Source organism: Brachyistius frenatus, unplaced genomic scaffold (genome assembly GCF_029030835.1).
Source record: "Brachyistius frenatus isolate BFR_SWC_R1_liver_20210118 unplaced genomic scaffold, ASM2903083v1 Contig_134, whole genome shotgun sequence".
Lineage (NCBI taxonomy): Eukaryota > Metazoa > Chordata > Actinopteri > Embiotocidae > Brachyistius > Brachyistius frenatus.
This window is the reverse complement of record NW_027210733.1, coordinates 974349-995790: the sequence shown is the minus strand read 5'-3', so window position 1 is coordinate 995790 and position 21442 is coordinate 974349. Positions and strand designations below refer to the sequence as shown.

Genomic DNA, 21442 nt, shown 5'->3' with positions numbered 1-21442 from the left:
TACAACAATTTTAAGTTTTCCGAATGAATCTTAAAAAAACCGTTAAAGATGATATGCTGTATTAGAATCTACTGAATCTACAAAGGTTTGTACTTAACTTTAATGTCTAGTTTTCCATTCAACCTGGAAGGAAGGCACCTTTTTTTAAATTTTTTCCGTTGATTACACGTCAAATGTTTGTCTGTTTTCAAAGATAAACAGCAGTGGGTTAGCTACAACAATTAAGGTGATACCTGTTGCTCAGGAAAAGGGTTGATTTTAAGTTGTTTTTGTTTTTTTTAAGTTATCAAACTCTTTTTTTAGAGGCAAAAGTCATGTTGGTTTCCAATACTTCCACTACATAAACTGTATCGCATGTCGCCACTAGAGGGCAAAGTTTCCTGGCTGAAAATATTTTGAAGCTCATGTACTGGATTTTGTCCATGGGTATTTGACTTGAGTTGCTACTGAAAGCGTGCACATGTCGTTTTGTGAAACAATTTATGTAATTTCGCTGGTAGAAATGTGATTAATATTGCACAATCATATGTTGCACAGTGACATCAGAAACAGTGTCTGGTTTGCTGTAACAATGAGGAGTAACACAAAATCAGATGAGATCAGAAGGGGGTGGGGACGAGGATGACCCGACATCTAGAAAGGAAGAAGGTCACCAAACACACTTTCCCAGCCATCCCTGCAAGACACACACACACACACACACACACACACACACACACACACACACACACACACACACTAGCGTACACCCAGGCCCACCCTGCAGTGTTGTGTGTGCCAGATGAGGGTGTGATACATGACTGCTGTCACTGCTTCCTTCACTACATCAGCACTTGCGAAGCATAGCAACTGCACCACAGTATACGGCTCACTGAAGATACAGTGAAACACTACCTGAGGCAAAAAAGTGAGGCCATCTGCACTGCACTCAAGGGGGAGGGGGTGTTTAATCAAACACTGACAAAGGTGAAAGGGTACTCTCTCCAGAGCAATGCCGCAACTCCGTTCATGTAACCTCCCGAACATGAGCTGGACTTAATACAAGCTGCCTCTTTCATGTTAGCAGCAGATTCTGTGATTGTTTACTCGACTGTCAAGTTGAATAAAAAAAATTAAAAAAATTTAAATTTAAAAAAAAAAAGCAACAGCCAACAGTCCAACTGTAGATTTAATGGTTTAAAATGTAAAAAAAAAAAAAAAAAAAAAAAGTATATAAAAATGCATACAGTACATAGTGAGAGCAGGCAGGATGTGTTCTCTCAGACTGCACAGTAAGTCCATTAAGGTCCTGACAATAGCAGAAATATAACAAAGTATATAAATACACATTTAACTCCAAATCTGAAAGCTCTTACAATAGCTTTGTCGTCATTCAAAACTGGACAACACACACGTCTCAGGCGAAAGATACGAGTTTTATCTTTCTGTCATCGCTCAGTGTTTATCACTTTTCTGCGCAGACAATTTAAAATGTCTTCTGTCTGGATGAAGATAAACTTTCCTTCAATCAGCTCATCATCATATGATCATGAGGATTGGCGTTGTTTGGACATGAGGAAGTGCTAAAAAGATTTCTTAGTACTTAAAAATAGACAATACCAGGAAATCTACTTTTCTGGGCGCACCCATTCATTGTGTCCCATCTGTAACCTTTGACCCCAAACCTTCCATACGCTATGAGTCACATAACCGGATCCATGCATTAGGCTACATACATTTTCCTGTCCTCCCTGCACACATATGCAGGACCACAGTCATAGATCAAACATGGACACCTTTATCACTTAAAAACAGTTGAGTGTGTCGTCTCCATTTTCTCATTCTCAGCTCTAAACAAAGTTAAGTTTGAGCAGCAGGGGGGAAAAAAAGTTACATATTCAGTAATACAAATTACCATGTCTTTTATCAGCACAACCAGTGTCCTACTTATTAGGGACTTTACTTTTGTAGGCTGCAGTGCTTTTGTCATCATCACCATGAAAACTGGGTTCTCCAGAATACATGAAGCTCTATAGTATGCAAACTGGAAGCGACCAAATAATTCAATCAATGATCAAATCTCCCGTCAGGTGATTGAAAAATACAACTTTTGTCACAGCATTTTTCTTTAAAGTGTTAATTGGATACAGTATCGTACAGGACATCAGTGGGTCTCTGTTAACATCAAGGAGTTTGTCATTGAACAGCGATGATGGTGATGCCATAGGAAACTCACTTCTTCTGTGGCCGATCAGTTCAAAATTCTTCTGAGTTGTGAAGCGCAGGTAAACTTGCCAGAAAGATTCAGTCCTCTGCGAGGCCACTGGAGAGATGAATGTGCAGTAGAATAAACCATCAGTCCTCGGGTTGGCAGAGAAGGAAAAGCGTGGGTCGTTCTTTGAAATGGTGAGCCGAGCCGAGCAGAGACTGTGGATTATCAGGAGCTGCCATCCCCATTTTTGGTCTTGAGCACCACCAGACTGACCATGATGGGGATCAGACAGATGGGAGTGATCACCAGGGCAAAGACGATGAGCGGTGGGGGGTCATTTAGCTCCTCTATGGGACAATCCCTGAAAAACTTGGAGTGTATGTTGACAAAGGTCTGCTCCACCAGAGGGTTGGGCCACGGGATCAGGAGGCAGTCGGATATCTCCTCCGTGCAAAGGCTCAGGTTGCTATACAAACTGTAGACAGGAACAATGTGGAAGTGGATTCAGAAATGAGCAAATATTCAGCAAAATGTTTCATACTAAAAAAGTATTAATTGCAAATCTGAGCACACGGTATTTACCTGTTCACATTACCCCAAGTGCACCAGTCAGTGCTGTTTATCGATGACATTGCAGCCTCGAAATTGAGCAGACATAGATGGTTAAACATCTGGGAGAGGCATTCCATCGTCGGTGCACCATAGACGTGCAAACAGATAGTGCACAGATCCATACAAATGTGAGAATTATTTCCACAGGCTGCATGAATTAGAGGGAAAAGAGTCAACAAAAGAAAAAGGAAAAATTTGAAATTGACAATAGAATCTCTTTCTTTCTATGAAGTTGAATGACACGTATGTTTAGAAGATCACATCACCCACCAACTGACAAGGTAGGGCCTCCAGTGACATCTAAAAAAAGAGAAAAATAAAGAGTCTAACATTAAAATCATGCGCATCAAACATTTTAGTCAACATAAATCCTCTTCAAATCGGCCATGCGAGTCCTTCCTAATTCATTTCATTAAAGAACACATGCATTCTAGCAAAACTGAAAACACCGAATTTTCCCTGTTAGCTCATGAATACATTTCTAGTGCTGAGGCAGGCAGTTGCAGCTGTAAAAGGGAGACCACACACTCACCAGAGAGAAAGGAGAGGAATACCCCAATGAAACCAAGTGCTCCCTTCATGTCAGAAAAAAATGAATAGAGGTGCGTTTTCCCCAACTGATGACCATGTGTAATAAACCTAAACTTCTTAGTCTGTGTACAGCGAGGCATAACAGGAAACCCGACAGGGTGGAAGAGACGCAGTGTAATCTTCGGTTACCAGATGTCCAAACAATGTTACCCGCAGTTACCAGATGTTCTTCGAAGATCTGTCTGATGGCCCTGCGTCTTGGCAGCAGCTCTTCCCCTCTCCAGCCCACGTTTCTTTCAGATTTTCTTCCTTTTTTAAAGGGGTGGAGGCAACAAGGATTGTCCTCTCCATTCTCCCAAATAAAAGGGAGCACACCCAAGCTGGGGCTGGACTCACATCTGAAAACCCTTTACTCTTTAACTCTTGTTCTGCTTTTTAGTCTCAGTTTCTCACAGTCGAAGGCCTGGCCGGCTCACAGCATGTGATTTATTTGCCTTTTGGGCTGCCTCTGCCAAATAGGAAACATAAGTAAACATTTAGGGCTTAGCGTTTTGGGGTGGATGTAATCATGACTCTGCAGGGTGTGCTGTGCAGACAGCCATGATTTAATATTTAGGTTAAATTGACCAAACCTGGAACAAGTTGTTAGTCAGAGCTGACCAGCTGTTTTGAAGGCCAAATATCTTTACACATGTGAGCTAGTAAAGAAAACATTCTAATATCTCCAAAGCAAGTGTGGGAAACCCTTGTGTTTTATATCAAGAGATGAGTGTGATATATCTGCAAGATAGTTTCTCACTGTTACCGCTTAGCATAACAGTGCAGGAGAGCTGGTTTCACTGATTTACTGAAAAATAAAATGTGGTGTATAGTTCATGTTTTCTCATGAGAAACTTGTTATTTTATGTCACTGAATGCACACGTTGGGCCTCACACAACATCTGTTTGCCGAGCAGCATTTTGATTTAGTAATGACATCAGGAAATGTGTCTTTTCAGCAGAGGAGGAGCTCAGAGTTGGGGGGAGTTGGCAGGGGAAAGAGGAGGGACAGTTAGGGAAAGGGGAAGGAAAAAAAAAAAGGAAAGGCACAGGATGAGGAACAGTGAAAGGGGCGCTGCTCCAAAGTTCCAGTTGTTTCACAACTCGGAGTTCATGCGTTGATCACAGACATTGCGTGGGGTGAATGACGAACAAATTCAGGAAGTTGAGCCAGGTGGGGGCTGCTCATAATGAGGTTTGAGTTAACCTTTAGCCCCGAACCATTATGGGCCTCATGTCTACTGCTGCTGACCCCTCACTGGTAGAGACCTCCCCTGGAGTTTGAATTCTCATGATAATACACACTAGGAGATATCTTGGCAGAAAACAGGACCTCTGAGCTCTGCTTTCTGGAGTTTGTCAGTTCCAGCTCTTTGTCAGGTCAAGCAAATAAGTTTGAGGAAGCTATCCAAAACAATCCCCTAGTGGACACAATTATATAATCGCATTTGGAACTGTAAATGTTATCAAATCTGAATAGTATTCACGTATATCTACAAAATTATGAAAGAATAATCAAATTAAAACTTGACCGTTTGCAGATTTAATTTATCCGGGCGACACTGACGTGTAGCCATCAGCCTATAGTAATGTGGAGTAGAAAAAAGTTGAAAACTTACCAGAAATCGTCCCTGTAGAGTGATACCCTGCAGAGAAAGGATGTCAGCTTCGTCAAAGTTTTTGTGATGATGCATGAGTTTATTTTTTTTTCCTATTGTCTCTGACACGTACCTATTGTTGTGGCCGGCTGCACCGTGACCTTTTCATCTACCAGACAAACCACCGCTGTGCATCCTGCAAGGAGATAAATAAAATAATGAGAGAACTGAATGTTGGAACAAAGCTGTAAAGTAAAAAAATAAAAAAAAAATCAAAAACTTGCAGCAGGAATTATTATTAAACTGAAATTCTGTACAATGTAGATAAGGCTGAACATAATTCAGAACTTGTTAAAGTAGAGGAGGTAAAGGAAATAACAAGCATGCTACGGGGAGTGAACACATCGGTGCATCCTCCCTTTGTCTGCCACTGCTTTGAGGACGTCTTAATATATTCAACTTGAGCAAATTTAAACTTATCTGCAACAATTCCCCTTATATATTAAAAGCACATTATTTAAGAGCAAGTAAAACACAAAGCAGGGATTGTAAATAAACTATGATCAGAAGTCTCTCAAAGTAACACAAACGTCTGCTTTAAAAATACATTTGTTTGTCTCAGGTTCATTAAAATCACTCAATGATCCTTAAACCAAACTCTTTAAGTGTAAAACTCAATCATGAGACTGGCTAAGCTCCTTTCTTAAAGCTTCTCAATTACTGAAGGTTCCTGAGAATTCCTCCTGAGAGGTGAGCTGGAGGGCAAAGAGAGACAGTAAATGAGAGCAGTAAAGAAATGAACAGTGTAAATCCTCTTACTTACCCCAGATGAGAAGAGTCACAAAAACCCCAGAAAACACCAGTGAGAATCTGGTGACTGTCATTTTGCCTGACAATGCTCTGTTCGTCTTCTCTGGCAGGTAGGGATTACATATCTCAACCTTTTTGCAGGAAGGCTCTATAAAACAACAGGAAGCCCTCATTTCCTAGCATGGGCGGATTCACCAAATGGGGCAAAGAGCTGCTGATAATGTTATAGAAGTACTGTGGCCCACTGGGTGCACCACCATCACTCTCTCTCTTTATCTGTTTCCTCCTCTCATCCCACCCTCTGTTTCCAAACAGAAAATAGAGAAGGTTGTGGGGAGCCCCACCCTCTCTTTTTTCTCTCTCCCTCTCTCTACCTTTGCCTCTGGTTTTATCAATACCAGCAACGATTTGATTCTAATACAGGCTTCATACAAGAGTGGTGTCTGAAAAAAGTGTGAGTCATGTTTGACTGAAAGGACTCATGCTTCTGTCAGCTTAATATTTATGTTTTGTACATTTTGCTCGAATGGAAACTTGGAATAGGGTTGCTAATCACAATATAAAATCTTTTTTTATACCATTTTGAGATGTTTTTCCCCTGAAATAGATGACATTGTAAATATGGTGGAGTTATCCTATATTCTATGATTGGAGGCTACATTTTCTCTGTTGTTGTTTTTCTTGTTGCTGTAGAACATAAGAATTACTGTGATTGATGATGTGATGATGACTAAAGAATATATTTTTTATATCTGACCTGATGACTGGCACCCGCGTCCCACCGCTGACGTCACATTGGGCTTCCGTGGTAAAGAGAGGTGGCAGGAATAGTAAATATGAAACTGACGCAGTGGTTTACGTCACTGAAGGATGAGTGCTCTCTCTCAGCTGCTGGGTTTGGAAGAAAGCGAGGCAGCTGAGGCCAAAAAAAATTCCACATTTCATTTCACTTAATAGAAGCCACTCTTTTTTTTTTTCTTTCTTTTTTTTTTAATGGTTTCAACAACTAGAGGTTTGAATATCAAACTTGCAGCTGAAAGAGGTTAAACAGCTAAATGGGTTTGCCCAGGGAAGAGCATAAAACAAGACAAAATGAGTCAAAGTTTTTTTGGCTAATCTGTCTTCCTTTATTAAATAGTTCTTACAACAGTCAGTTAATATTTGAAATGGCTTTCAATTAATCAATTTCATCAGCTACTTAGTGAATCTTTTTATCGCCAAGCCTTTGTCAAAGTGCATACAGCCTGCAACATATCTGATGAAGTGAATCCCAATGAGAAGTGCCAAGATCAACACGCACAGTTTACATGATGCGGAATTAAAAACTTCCTGCCGATAACAGCCCCACTCCCCCGAGCTCATCATCCTGTGTGTGTTTGCTTTTGTTTGACAGTTCAGTATCAACATAGAACGGGTTACTTCAAATACCAACGCAGACCTGCCAAACATGCTGTATCATCTGAGATACTTTAGCTCACTGGATGCATAATTAATAAGCAGGAATGCATGGACATAAGACTCCAGTCATGTTGGTATCACATGATATCAGGTTTCTTTAACCTAATTAGCCTTGTATGTCTGAACACATGTTGTGTCAGTGCATAAAAAGTAGCTGAACAGTGCCATCTTGTGTGGCAGAGAAGGATCATTTCCCTGGTTTTATTTTAACCTTCACACGACATAAACCACACAATGAACTCAGTGGTGAATGTGAACAGAACACCTGCAGAATAAATACAAAAAAACATGAGATTACATTACAGAGTTGCATTGTCTGTGTTAGAATCGCTCATGTGGACACCAAAAACAGACTTCTAACATGTTTATCAAAGCAGCTGTACTGCTTTCAAGTATTTAAAGACATTTTTTAGAACAAAAATGTATTAGCAGCACATAAACATGAAATGAATGGTGCACATAATGTCATATGACTGTGAACTATGTCTCTTTAACGCCACAAATATGAGCAGTTCCAAAGGAAGCAAATTAAGCGATGATCTGTTAAGATTTTCTCTTAGTTCAGGTTTAAACAGGATTAAAATATTAACGCATTTGGATGAGGACACATCAGCCAGCTGGGTTTACAGACACCTCTTACCTACAGAGTAGCTTTATGTATATTGTACTGGGATGCAGGCACATATGCGTGTTGCATATGTGCCTGCATCCCAGTACAATATACATAAAGCCTCAATGACAATATCCTTTAATTGCTAATAATCATAACATGTAAGAGATAATTATTTTGTTCTCATATTTAATTAAGTGAAATCAAATTAGCAATTGCTTCTAATGGGGTCAAATTAGATGAAGTTAAACAGTCGGACAGAGTTAATGTGCTGCATTGATAACTGATAATTGTACAACTATGTTTACATGTGGTTTGTTAACCAGATTCACTTCCTCCCGTCAGTGAATGTTCTTAATGAGATTTTTCTCAAGCATCTATTCAGACATTTTAAATAATCAGTTTTACATGAAGGTGAATATATTTATCTATAAATGCAAATAATTCCGCTTTTCATACAGCTGCTCATGCAGGTGATGCCTTTAAAAAAAAAAAAAAAAAATCAAACATTCATCAAAAACGTGCTTTAATCCTGTTTTCAGTTTAAAGGTTGGATTTGACGTGCAATACGTGATGACATCAGCGGCATGCCCCCATCCTGCCCCCTTTCTCTCTCTCTCTTTCTTAAATCGGGGGATACAATGATTTGGGCTCTCCCTGGAGGAGGAGTGCTGAACAGCAGCTCAACTGTTTTCCATCCGACCGACGTCCATCGGAATGTTTGGAAACTGTAGGGTAGTTTCCTCCTATTACATAGTCATTTTTTATCCTTACATGATTAGACACTTATTTCAGACAACCTAATAAGGTGAATGTTGTATTTCCGGTGTAGTAAGATGTCTGTTCTGTTTTGCTTTTCGATGAAAAATCACTTTAATATTGCTGTGATATTACATTTATTTATGGTGTTTGGTTTTCCAGCTTTATTCTAGGTACTGTTTGCGCTTCCTCGGTTCCTCCTGTTGAGTACAGCTGTGAATAGTGTTTTATTTTATTTTATTTTATTTTTTTTTTATAACCTTGCACTAAAATCAAAACCCACTGAGTGTTGTGCCCTCGCGCATTTTAGATGGCGATCTGCTGCTCCGGACAGTTGCATCAGGTCTGTGTGTGTGTGTGTGTGTGTGTGTGTGTGTGTGTGTGTGTGTGTGTGTGTGTGTGTGTGTGTGTGTGTGTGTGTGTGTGTGTGTGTGTGTGTGTGTGTGTGTGTGTGTGTGTGTGTGTGTGTGTGTGTGTGTGTGTGTAAATGGCTGTGCTGTGGCTGCTCCACGCTACTTTTTATTCCCGGGGCGCAGAATAGTAATAAATCCTCCTCTGCTAGGAAAGGCTGTGATCATAATAAAGACGTCACCCTCCTGCTCGGGTTGGTTCAACCAAGCCAAGTGCGCAGCTATTTGTAAGCTACAACAACAACAACCTCCAGCACCATGCCCGTGGATAACGCAGGGATTTCTCTGAGGTACCCTCGCCGTGCGGAGACGATTTCTGCGTCAGATCCATAGCAAAGACAGCCTTAGATTGCTCCGGATCTCTCCACTTAACAAAAAAAAAAAAAAAAACAAGAGAGGGACTTGATCGCGTTGCGGGCTGTTGTCGCAACAAATAGGACGCAAAGACGTGGATTTGAAGGTATTTTAATAACTGCGACACTGGATGTAGAGATCTAGACGTGCACACGCGTGCGCTAGAATAACGTGCCGTCATTGTGGTGCTCGGTGCGCACGTTTTTTTTTTTTTTTTTAAAGTCTTCTACATTTAAATGGGTGCTGTGTAGCTCCGTTTGGCACGGGGCTGCACCTACAGGACGTAGCGCACTTCATAGCTTGTGGCTGAAACGTGTGCACGCCTCGTAGTGCAGGAAAAACGCACTCTAGCAGTTCCCCGAGCTCAGTTTTGCTTTTGTGCTTATTTGTGATTCTGTTTGAGCTCACACGGGGAAGTTGATCTTCAGTCGGGCGATTAAGAAACACAGAAAAACTGTACTACGCACTTTTCTGCTCTGCTTTTCTGAAGAGGCACGCCCACTCCTGACCAATGGTGATGCCCCGTGCTGCTAAATTCATAGATTGTATTCATTGCTGCACACGTTGTCAATCTGTTTGTTCACTATTTGGTCAGCTAGCACCATGATTCAGTAGAGGCGGAGGTCAGTCCACCCCGAGCAGTTTAAAGCACCCGTGTGGAAGACATTTTTTTTTTACGTTGGAGTCTATTTTGTTTTGCCAACACAGGGGGGCGCTCTTTCAGATAGACTTTAAATGAAGGTGGAAGAGGAAGTTGAATGTCTTGTGAGAAATAGAGGAGATGGAGTACAATTTTTTTCAATAAGATAACAGCTGGATTTTCGTGCAAAAATATGATACCAAAACTGTTGCTTATGAGCCTAACAATAGCTGTTTGTTGAATTTTGTGGAAGTTATTATAATATATTGGATGATGAGTCCTTAATTTACAGAATCTAGCCTTGATGTGAGATAGTGAAGTGAAGCCGGCCTTCTTTGCCTCATAGTATTCTTGTCTTTTAAAAAAAAAAAAGAGTCATGGAGGAAACAGCTGCTGCAGCCCCGGCCCCCAGCACCGGAGTCGCTCCACCAACCCCACCAACCCCAAGACCTCCTCCCCCCATCTTTGCCCCCTCCCGCAGCCTGCTCGAGTGGAGACGGAGGGTCAAGTCTGAGTACATGCGCCTTCGCCAATTAAAACGCCTTAAAAAAGCAGAGGAGGTCAAGGTGGGTCAAGTCAGTTATTGACATTCTGCTGCTGAACATCTTTCTATATACTATGTGGAGGAATTGCAATAGGTATGTGTTTCATATGCAGCACTCACTTCATGTGAATAGCGCATGTGTGCCTTTCTTTTTTTCTAGACCCTGTTCATGTCCAACAGGCAAAAGATTGAGCTGCAGACAAATCTCCTGAACGCGGAGTGGTCCAAGCTCAGGATTCAGTCCATCCCTCTGTCGACCTCGAGTGGAGCTGTGGCCAACAAGAAGGTGTGTGTGTGTGTGTGTGTGTGTGTGTGTGTGTGTGTGTGTGTGTGTGTGTGTGTGTGTGTGTGTGTGTGTGTGTGTGTGTGTGTGTGTGTGTGTGTGTGCGTGTGTGCGTGTTCTGTTTGAAAGAGAAAAATTAAATAATGACCATTGCAACACACGTTTCTTACAATACCTCCTGCACTCTCCAGCTAAGTCTTCATGTTCCTTTATATTCCTTCCCAGGCTGCTCTGGCTCAACCAGTGATCCAATCTATTATTACTGTGTTGCAAGAAAGCTCCTTAATGTCCATCACGCTGCGTCCTCTTCAGCAGCCCTGGTGCTCTGCTGTGATTCCCACCTAGCTGTCAGGTGATACTAAAATATCTCAGGACAGAGAAGTGTGCCAGAGATGGATCATATAACAGGGTTACAGCGGTGTCTGGCCCTGTGGGAGCTCATAATACAAACAGTCTAAAGGCATAACAGCATCTTCCTCTTCCCACAGGCTGTCAGGGTGCGCTATATTGTGTTTGTTTTCCCTGTTCTGGGTCGAGCATCGTGTGCATTGGATTATATAGTTATAAAACTAGTGAAGCTGAGGATTGTTCGAGGGTCCGGACTAACCTTATCCCACCTCTGGTTCTCTTACAGATGTGTACAGTGGAGTTCGGCTTCCCGGGATTCAAAGCTCAAGCCATCGCCATGAGACCGCTGTCGACGGTGGCAGGGATCCCCTTCATGTACTCCTGGTCACCTCTGCAGCACAACTTCATGGTACGAAATAAACCACATTGCAAGTAATGCATTTAAAGTGTTATTGCACCAGCAGAGCACATTTTTACACGTTGTGTCACTAATCCTGACTAAATTCTTGTTCCACCAAACATCTAAACCAGTTGGATAAATTTAAGAACACATTATCAAGCTGAAACGTCTTTTATTCCATAGAAGATTTATTTTGAAAATGTATCGTTTTCATGTACAAAAAGGTGAAAATGCTCACAGGACAACATGGGACACTCTTGCTACACATTTCTCATCTGTGTTGTACTGTGAAATGTCCGTCAGCGGGAACACGTGACTGTTTTGAGAATTATTTGCTTCTTAAAGGTCAGTTTAACGGTTTATTACTTTGGCTGTAGGTCTGGCTCAGGTTGTGTGACATGCAGCACCAGGTCGTCACACACCTGTCCTTACAGAAGTTTTTGTGTTTCTAGGTGGAGGATGAGACGTTCCTCCACAACATCCCCTACATGGGAGACGAAGTGCTGGAGCAGGACGAGGCCTTCCTGGAGGAACTCATCGACAACTACGATGGTGTCCATGGCGACAGAGGTACGTGTTGGATGCTATTTCCTGTGATGTATATATGATTCATCTGATGATATTATTAGTAACATTTGACCATCCCTGGGAGTCTGTGAGATTCAGATATTTGAGATGATAAAGGAAAACGTGTTGACGACTTTTCGGCTCTGATACGTTGATTGTGTCCCAGAGGGGGGGTTCATCAGTGACGAGATCTTCAAAGAGCTCGTGGAGGCCTTGAGCCAGTACTCTGACAATGAGGAGGAGGAAGAGGAGGAGGCGACGACGGCCCCGGTGGTGGAGGTGACAGCGAAGAAAGAGGAGGAGAGAGCGATGAGGAGGAGCTCTGTGGAGGGTTCGGAGGAGACTAAAGCTGGAGCTGCCGTGTTCATCAGGAGGAAGAGGAGAAGCACGACCGAGGGTGAGTCTCCAGTGGTGCGTTTGTGTGTTCGGACTCTGGGGGAGAACAAGAGGGCTACAGTGTGAACAAGGCTCGCACTGTTCCTCTCGTCGCACTGTACAGCTGCCACAAGGTCGGCCCGCCACAGCATCTCTTGAACCGGCATTGTTTGCTTTAAAGCTGTCCCCGTGTGCCCGCATGGTCACTGTGTGTGAGGGAACCTGTTTGTCCACGACACTGATATGACCCAGCTCTAATTACAGAGCCGCGTGACCTCTCGTACGAGGCTTTATGAGAAACAAGGCTTTATACACGCTCTGCCAACACTCAGTGATAGTGAAATGGAAGCGCACCTGGCCAGACTGTTATTCAGCCACTGATTCACAAACACATGCGTGGATGAAGGGTCCGAGGATAAAACTGAAATACTGAAGAAGAAAAAAAAAGAAAACCATTCTGTATGTTATTACGTCATGATTTTCACAGAGAGCTGTTCAGAACACGTTGTTGTCAACTGGCCTTGAGAATTGCAAAATGTTTAAAAGAACATGTTGCGTAATCTTTATTTGTGAGTCTGTATCAAATCCTGATGTGTGTGTACAAATCTGGTTTGTTTGTTTAACACTCAGTGTTCTCTGTTTCCCAAAGTGAGGGACTCGTCCGGCAGCAAGAAGATCCCCAATGACAAGATTTTTACAGCCATCGCCTCCATGTTCCCCTACAAGGGCACCACAGAGGAGCTGAAGGAAAAGTAAGAAAAGTGCAGTCAATCCGGGGATGTATGCACACAATGCTGAGCAGTCCGTTGCTTAGTGTTCACCATGGCGACTGCAAGCTGTCGGGGAGGAAAGTAATAATGGTGGCTCCCTCTCAGGCTCTCCGACTCAAAGGAGTTGTTGCATCAGCATCTGAAAGAGCTTCGCTTAGAAAGGAACATCTACTTCTTCACACGCTCAAATGAAGCACGCGCACACTAAAAACGTTCCCCTCCCCCCGTCCTCCACAGGTACAAGGACCTCCTGGAGCCCCCCAGCCCGGTGAAGCTGCCCCCCCTCTGCACCCCCAACCTGGACGGGCCTTTTGCAAAGTCCGTGCAGAGGGAGCAGTCATTACACTCCTTCCACACGCTCTTCTGCAGACGTTGCTTTAAATATGACTGCTTCCTCCATCGTAATGGTTTATCCTTTATTCCTATATTATGATCATAGTTTGACCTCCAAATTCTCTCATCTGTTGTGTTTGTTAAAAATGTCTTTCGTTCTCTTGATGAAGCTTTCCATGCTACACCCAATGTTTACAAGAGGAAGAGTAAGGAGATCCGCATGGAGACTGAACCGTGTGGGGTAGACTGCTTCCTGTTACAGGTACGCCCACAATTATTTGATCGATTTATTCTCTCTTTACTCAGCAATAGTCTGTGTTGGGCTGTTCGTTATGTCTCATTATGTCCCCTCAGAAAGGGGCTAAAGAGTTTGTGGATCAGAATGTGCTAAGGTCCCAGCGGTCTCGGAGGCGACGGAGGCAGCAGCGTCCCACCAGCTCCACTTGTCCTGGACCATCGGGGTCTACAGAGGAAGGTAAAGAGGGCGACAGTGACCATGAAACCACGTCCTCCTCAGGTAGGACACCGATCTCACACGGGGTTTGTTTTACCACCGAGATTTCCATTTTCTCAGATGCTCCAAAATAATTATACAAATCTGGTTCATTCTGGTTTTGCAACGGAGGCCGTCTGCTCTGCGGGTTCATACAGAATAGACATGATTCATTTTAATAGTGTTTCTGTGACTCTGAGTCACTGTATGACTGAGTGGATGCATCATTTCCCAAAACCTCCCCTAATTCTCCCCCACTTTCTGGAAGTCTGTCTGCCCTGACTGACTGCAGCTCTTCAGAAAACTGCAATTTTGGCTGAAGGTTTCAAGTCATATCCAGCTCTCTTCTTTGTCTTTCTTCTTCCATCCTTTCTCAATATCAGCTCTGTGTTGCCAAGCAAAATAAGCCAAGCCTTAGTTTTGCATGCTTCAGCTTCAACATGAACACTTTGTTCGTCCATCCCTTCTTCTTACTGGGCTTTTTTCTCTCTTTTAAAATTTCTATTGACTTGTTCATGCGGAGAGCAGCAGGAAGGAAATAAGAACAATCTCCTCTGGCTCTTTATCTTCCTCTCGTTTGGCCTGGAGCGCTCAGGTTGTTGTTCATCGCTGTTAGTGCCTCACTTTAAGTCCCTGTTAGTTTTGGAAACCACTGGTGCTCAGCCAGTGACTCAGCAGACTCTCACACATGTTGAGATAATGTGGAAAAAAACAGATTGCTGAGCAGATTAATAAAGATACTCAGTGTTGGAGCATGTGGCTGCAGAAATGCTGCATTCAGCCTTGTTGCCAGGCAACATCCGGCTCTCTGCCTTGAGCTGTGGGTGTATGAGCATCACTGTTGAATATCCAAAGCACTAAATCAACCGCCTGGTCCCCTTCTGCGTGTGCTTGGCTACATAAAGATGGCATCCAGAAATAGCAATCTCTGTGTTTGTGCAGGGTTAAATTTAATTCAGATGTGTGTGCAGATAAAAGCTGTCAAAGACCTTTCCCAAGATCAAGTCACATAAAAGTGTCTGTAGAATCAAATAATATAACTCAAACTTTCTGCCAAGAGAATTTAGTCAGTGATACTAAACTGTGTGTGTGTATGTGTGTGTATGTGTGTGTATGTGTGCGTGTGTGTGTGTGTGTGTGTATATCTGTGTATCTGTGTGAAAGAGGGGAATTCACGTTGCCAGACTCCCACCAAGCTGCATTCAGGGGAAGATGATGGGGAGCAGCAGGCATGCTGTGTGGTCCAGTGGAGTGGGGCAGAGGAGTCCCTGTTCAGGGTGCTACACGGCACCTACTTCAACAACTTCTGCTCAATCGCCCGCCTCATCGGTTCCAAGAACTGCAAGGAGGTAAAATATTCACACACTGGACCGTTTTCCAAGTTAAGCATGTTTCCCTGTAGCACCACAAACACAAGATTCTTTGATGAATTAATTTACTGTTTCAAAAAGTGAATGTGCTGTTAAAGTACTCTGATAACACATAAATTGTGGTTTAGATCTAAATCTTGATTGGTTTTTTTTTGTTTTTTTTTAATTGCCACAAACACATTTTACAATTATTAGATCATCCTGAACACCTAAACATACTGAGCCGTATAGGATAAGATATTATATAACTCCGCAGGTTTTGCATGATAGAAATTTTTTAAGACGAATATAAAAACTGCAGCTGTAGAATCAGAAATGTTTTATTCAATTTGAATTTCCTCTTTGTCAAAACAACGCATCCACACTTCCTACAAACTACATTTCTTTCATGTTCTGACTTGTCTTCAGACCCAACTAACGCTGACTCAAGTGATGTCACTCGAAGCAAACTCAATTTTTGCACAGCTGCCTTTGAAGTCAAAAAAGGCCTTTTAAACCTTTTCCCACGTATGCAGTATTGCTCTCAGTAAGCCTACTTGAATGTGTAGTTTCCTTTGATAATGCCAGATGGTGACATAAGAAAATGCTAATACTTAATACGTAATAAATATTCTTACCAACTCGTTAGAACAGAAAACAAAAGAAACACGTAGAAACCAAAGACAATGGTGTCAAATAGAAACCGTGAGCAAGAAAATGAGAAATGGTGTCTTTAGTTTTGAGACAAATCTCTAACAGTAATTTTACCTCAATTGTGTGTCATTAGCTCTCCCATCTGTTGCTTACTAGCTCAATTAACCGTGAGATGTATTTTTCGAGTGTTAATTTATGACCTCCGGCTGAATCTCTGAAAATGAAGCCTGGTTGTTTTGAAATAAAGTAGAGAACATAGTTGTGTCACTGATTTCTGTTGCGTTTGCGTCAATGCGAGTGTAATAACACATGGATCCTGAGCTTGTGGTTTTATGGTGTGGATAATTGGGCTGACTACAGAGAGAATGGCATGTGGCACCATAAACAACGATGCTTACCAGATGTGACGTCTCTCATATTTTCTCATATTGATGTTGTTCAGACGTTCCCGAACTCATGTCATTTGAGCTTCGGTTGCATAAGAGGGCTGGTACAGAACATATATTCTAACTTCTAAATTAGATTTCAGAAGTTTTTTACTGTTGTGCCCCCAGCCACGAAGAAGTACAACTATCTTCACCCGTGTGACAGAATGCTGAAGACAGCCTCATTCCTCTTCATCCAACCCTTATAACCTCTGTTGTCCCGCAGCCAGACGAGTCCAGAGTCTGTATTGGACTGTCATAGCCCTGCTGATATCCAGCGGGCCCCACCTACTGCTTCACTCAGTGGAAACGCTGAAAGCAGCTGCATCATTATGTATGTCTGTGTCTCAGGGAAGAGGCCAAATCTGGGTTTTGGCATCCAGACGTGGCTGTGTGTGTGTGTGTGTGTGTGTGTGTGTGTGTGTGTGTGTGTGTGTGTGTGTGTGTGTGTGTGTGTGTGTGTGTGTGTGTGTGTGTGTGTGTGTGTGTGTGTGTGTGTGTGTGTGTGTGTGTGTGTGTGTGTGTGTGGCCTCTGCAGAGGAGTTTTGATAGCTGTGGCATAAAATGCTTTTCAGCAATGCACAAAACATACGCGCAATATACTTACAATGAAGAGAACAGCATTTCGTCATGGTTGTGTGCATTTGTGATGAATTTCATGTCGCTGTCGTTTCACGCAGGTCTATGAGTTTGCAGTGAAAGAGGCTCTGGTCCATCGTGTTCCTCTGGAGGACGGAGGCATCTCGCCCCAAAAGAAGAAAAGGAAACACAGGCACGATATTTTCCATTTCTCTTCCAACTTTTACTGACGCATTACTGATTTGTTCTCCCTGTCACATTTTTATTTTTTATCTCTTAATAAGTCATGAAACTTCCTGAATAGGTGTGGAAGAAGTTTAGAGGAGTTTTTGACAAAGCCAAGTAAACCCTTGTTTGATTGATGTTGCAGGTTATGGGCAAAGATTCAACTAAAGAAAGGTACGTTGACCTCCACAAACAAACACAATATGCCCTCTCATACAACTCGGCTTATTGTGCCCGTCTGACGGTTTTGTCCTCCGTTGCTCCAGATAACTCGTCCAATCAGGTGTACAACTATCAGCCATGTGACCACCCCGACCACCCGTGCGACAGCTCCTGCCCGTGTGTAATGACCCAGAATTTCTGTGAGAAGTTCTGCCAGTGCGAGCACGAGTGTGAGTCTCACCTTTTTATTTCTTTCACCTGTGTCCCCAGGTTCTCATCGGCAACGTACTACTTTCACAAACAGAAATATAAATGTCCGCTCTGCTGTGTGATGCTCAAAGAAAATTGTCTGTCGTAGCCGTATTTTCCACTGAAAACTGTTTCGGAGCCCTTCTGCCAGGCCACAATGGAGCAGGGCAGCAGAATGTAAAACGATTCTGCAGTAGTCTGGCAGCGGTCAGAGGAGAAACTGTCCTCTGGCAGGGATAGGTGGGTGCCTGTGTAACACAGAGCGGCACTCAAAATGAGGCATTAGCTGCAGTAGCAATGACCCAGAACTGTGTTTTCCGAAATGGCCACACGGTGGAGGAATGCATTCTGTATTTTTCCCACTGGAGAAGTGACAATAGAAACAGAGGATTAGACGAAGTAAACATTTTCCTATGGATTTTGGAAAGGGTAGTTTTGCCTCATTTGTTCATCTGTTGTGCTTCAGTCACCTTCTCTTCCCCTCCCACCTCCTCCTTACCTCGCCTTTTCCCGTAGCAGAGGAGAGCCGGGGCCAAACAGGAAGCAGCCCCTAGTTCCACATGTGTGCACTCTAAAGACTTGGAGAGAAATCAAAGGGATGTGACAGGCTCTGTGCCTGATATACAACATCATCTCCTGCATCAGCATGAGTCAAGCGGTTCCAGCCAAACAGTGCTTGTTGAAATAGACACATAAAACCCACACAGGCTGGGAAAAGGGAAGTTAAAACGGCCACGACAGACGAGAGCAATTCTGCCTGGAGCTCCAGTCATGGACAGTTTTCTCCAGGCGGAGGCCGCTGGAAAGACATTTCGGTTATTCTTGCCCGAGTCTTCCGTTCATCTGCCCGGAGGGTGTTGTGTTACACTCCTCCGAGTTGTATTTCAGCATATCTGCCAGCAGAGGTCTCTGACTGAAGGACCTCTCAGCTGTTCTCAGCCACTAAACTCCCGTGCTGCAGCTGCATTTTGAAATGGAATTATTTATTATAATCATATTGTGTTCTGCGAAGTCATATCATGTATTCAATTTCTGTATTGCTGCATGCAATTTGCTCAGAAACCGTGTCAGCAATTTCCCCTTCTCAGAGCAGCTGTGTGTCTAAATGGTTTCCAGGCCAGAACCGCTTCCCGGGCTGCAGGTGTAAGACTCAGTGCAACACCAAGCAGTGTCCCTGCTACCTGGCTGTGAGAGAGTGCGACCCGGATCTCTGCATGACCTGCGGTGCTGCGGACCACTGGGACAGCAAGGCGGTCACCTGCAAGAACTGCAGCATCCAGAGAGGCCTGAAAAAGGTACACTGGAGCTGACCTGGTACTTAAAACATTGCAATCTAATATTCTGTGGTTAGTGGTGTTTAGAAAACTCCTCTCGCCTGCATCTGACTTCTCTTTTAGCACCTGCTGTTGGCTCCATCAGATATCGCCGGGTGGGGAACCTTCATCAAGGAGCCGGTTCAGAAGAACGAGTTCATCTCTGAATACTGCGGAGAGGCAAGTCCGGGCACTTTAGTCCGATTTAATTTTTATTCATGAGCTTTAAACTGGATTGAAGTTTTATACTTGCGGTGTAATTTTTTTCCTGTGTGTGTGTGTGTGTGTGTGTGTGTGTGTGTGTGTGTGTGTGTGTGTGTGTGTGTGTGTGTGTGTGTGTGTGTGTGTGTGTGTGTGTGTGTGTGTGTGAGCAGCTGATCTCTCAGGATGAGGCAGACCGACGAGGAAGAATCTACGACAAATACATGTCAAGCTTTCTTTTCAATTTGAACAATGGCAAGTGCCCCCCCCCCTCTTGCCTTATTGCAATAAGCCAGACGTAGCACTAGAGTATATCAATAATTAATGTACTCTGTCTCTCAGTAGACTTTGTCGTGGATGCCACGCGAAAGGGGAACAAAATCCGCTTTGCAAATCATTCGGTTAATCCCAACTGCTACGCTAAAGGTGAGAGGGAGTGAAGTTTGATTTTCTTTGTGGATTCAGACGAGTTGTGTTTGGTGATGTTGCGTTGTGTTGCCGTTGCAGTGGTGATGGTGAACGGAGACCATCGGATTGGAATTTTTGCCAAACGAGCTATCCTGCAAGGAGAGGAGCTCTTCTTTGACTACAGGTAGAGTCACGGGCCCTTTTTGTGACTCTCCATCAGCTTCAAAGTAAAATAAAAGAAATGGCCTCTGTACGTTGTTACTGAATAACTTGTGTCTATAGATTCTGGATACTCTCTTAACACTCTCTACTCGTGTTTCCTCCCACAGATACAGCCAAGCCGACGCCCTCAAATATGTGGGAATAGAGCGGGAAGTAGACATGACTTAGCTTCAGCGGCTGCCTACCTCCGTAATCTGTCTTTTAACTCCTCAGCCACCCACTAATGCTTCTGTCCCTCCCTGCAGTGTCACATCTAGCTGACAACATTCTATCAACACTGTCTCTTAGCCCCTCTGCCGCACTTCCAAAAATAGAAAGTCCCTCCCTGCTGTGTGCAGGTGCTCCTGCTCTGCAGCATCGCCTCTTTCAGTGACAGCCGTTAGCCCCCCCTCCCCCACCCAAACTCACCCACCTGTAAGACTGTATACACCGAGCTTATTAAACTAAACTATTTAAAATGGAGATACTATTAATCGCTTACTACACCAAGAGGATTACACTTTTTTTTTTTTTTTTTATTCCATCCTATCGAAGCAAAGAGGCTGTAGTTACCCGTAATACAGCATGTTACTCACAGCAGTTTTGTTACTGTACTTATAGACTGGCTTTTGTTTGACATCTCAATACGTAATGCAAGCTTTGACAACGTACCTAATGATGATCAGTGAATTGCATGTGCTGTCCTATTGACGAACCATCCATTAAACATGTTAGATGCAGCGTTAGCTTCAGTCAGATACTGTTCCTGTGCAGTAACTCGGTATTGTAGTACGATGTCACCCTCTGGATGTTCCACGGAGAGACCTGATCAGGTTTGACAGCTCGATGCGTTCCTCCATGCACCTCCTCAGCGGCCGACATCACCACCACGTCTTTATGGTAAAATAAGTTATTGTGCATTTATATCATTGTTCTGCAAAAATAGGCAACCAGACGAGAAACCGACTGAATGAATGTAACCTGTAGATGATGGTGAAGAGATCTCATCCCTCTTTTCATTTTATCCCATTATTGGTACTCGGAGCAACGTACACACGTCAAAAACATTTATCTTGTTTACATAATCTTGAAACCTTTACACTTATTCAGGCTAATAATTCACATAATTAAAAAAAGAGTGAATGTCTTCCTCTTCAAACAAAAAAAACGTGCCAAATGATTCCACACAGAAAAGTGCTGAACCAATATGGATGTGTTGCATTATTAACACAGCTGTGGTTACAGTGACCTTCACAAGGTTATGTTCATGGGAAAAGCAAAATTGTCAGTGTTTGACCAAATATAAAAATTCCCCCACATGTGAATGTAAAAATATCATTTATCATCTTTATTTTTTTATATCCAGGTGTGTCATTCATTTCATTTAAAAGCCCACTTTGAAATGAGATCTTTCTCAATAGAGATGAACAAAATGGAGTTTAATGCTATGTACAGTGTATGCCTATAAAAATAAAAGTTTAACTTTATACATTAGAACTGCTTCCGAGTTCTTATTTGTGAAAATATCTCCATCGAAAATAAAACACCAAC

The 21442-nt window shown here is 42.9% G+C and overlaps 2 protein-coding genes across 2 annotated transcripts; one reads left to right on the top strand and one right to left on the bottom strand.

The window, feature by feature from the left end:
- Nucleotides 1–1150: 1150 nt before the first annotated feature.
- Nucleotides 1151–6024, bottom strand: ramp2 (receptor (G protein-coupled) activity modifying protein 2). Its single transcript, XM_069714764.1, has 6 exons — nucleotides 5795–6024; nucleotides 5105–5167; nucleotides 4993–5019; nucleotides 3074–3103; nucleotides 2774–2951; nucleotides 1151–2666 (listed from the first exon to the last, which is right to left on the bottom strand). Exons 1-6 carry the CDS (start codon nucleotides 5952–5954, stop codon nucleotides 2417–2419), a joined length of 708 nt encoding a protein of 235 aa, XP_069570865.1. The 5' UTR covers nucleotides 5955–6024; the 3' UTR covers nucleotides 1151–2416.
- A 3053-nt stretch (nucleotides 6025–9077) lies between these two features.
- ezh1 (enhancer of zeste 1 polycomb repressive complex 2 subunit) lies at nucleotides 9078–21388 on the top strand. The gene is made up of 20 exons (XM_069714776.1): nucleotides 9078–9308; nucleotides 10386–10578; nucleotides 10717–10842; nucleotides 11474–11596; nucleotides 12040–12157; nucleotides 12321–12551; nucleotides 13179–13281; nucleotides 13537–13700; nucleotides 13803–13894; nucleotides 13987–14149; nucleotides 15290–15474; nucleotides 17234–17325; nucleotides 17503–17531; nucleotides 17624–17749; nucleotides 18885–19063; nucleotides 19166–19261; nucleotides 19456–19537; nucleotides 19628–19708; nucleotides 19790–19874; nucleotides 20020–21388. Exons 1-20 carry the CDS (start codon nucleotides 9277–9279, stop codon nucleotides 20078–20080), a joined length of 2361 nt encoding a protein of 786 aa, XP_069570877.1. The 5' UTR covers nucleotides 9078–9276; the 3' UTR covers nucleotides 20081–21388.
- Nucleotides 21389–21442: the final 54 nt, after the last annotated feature.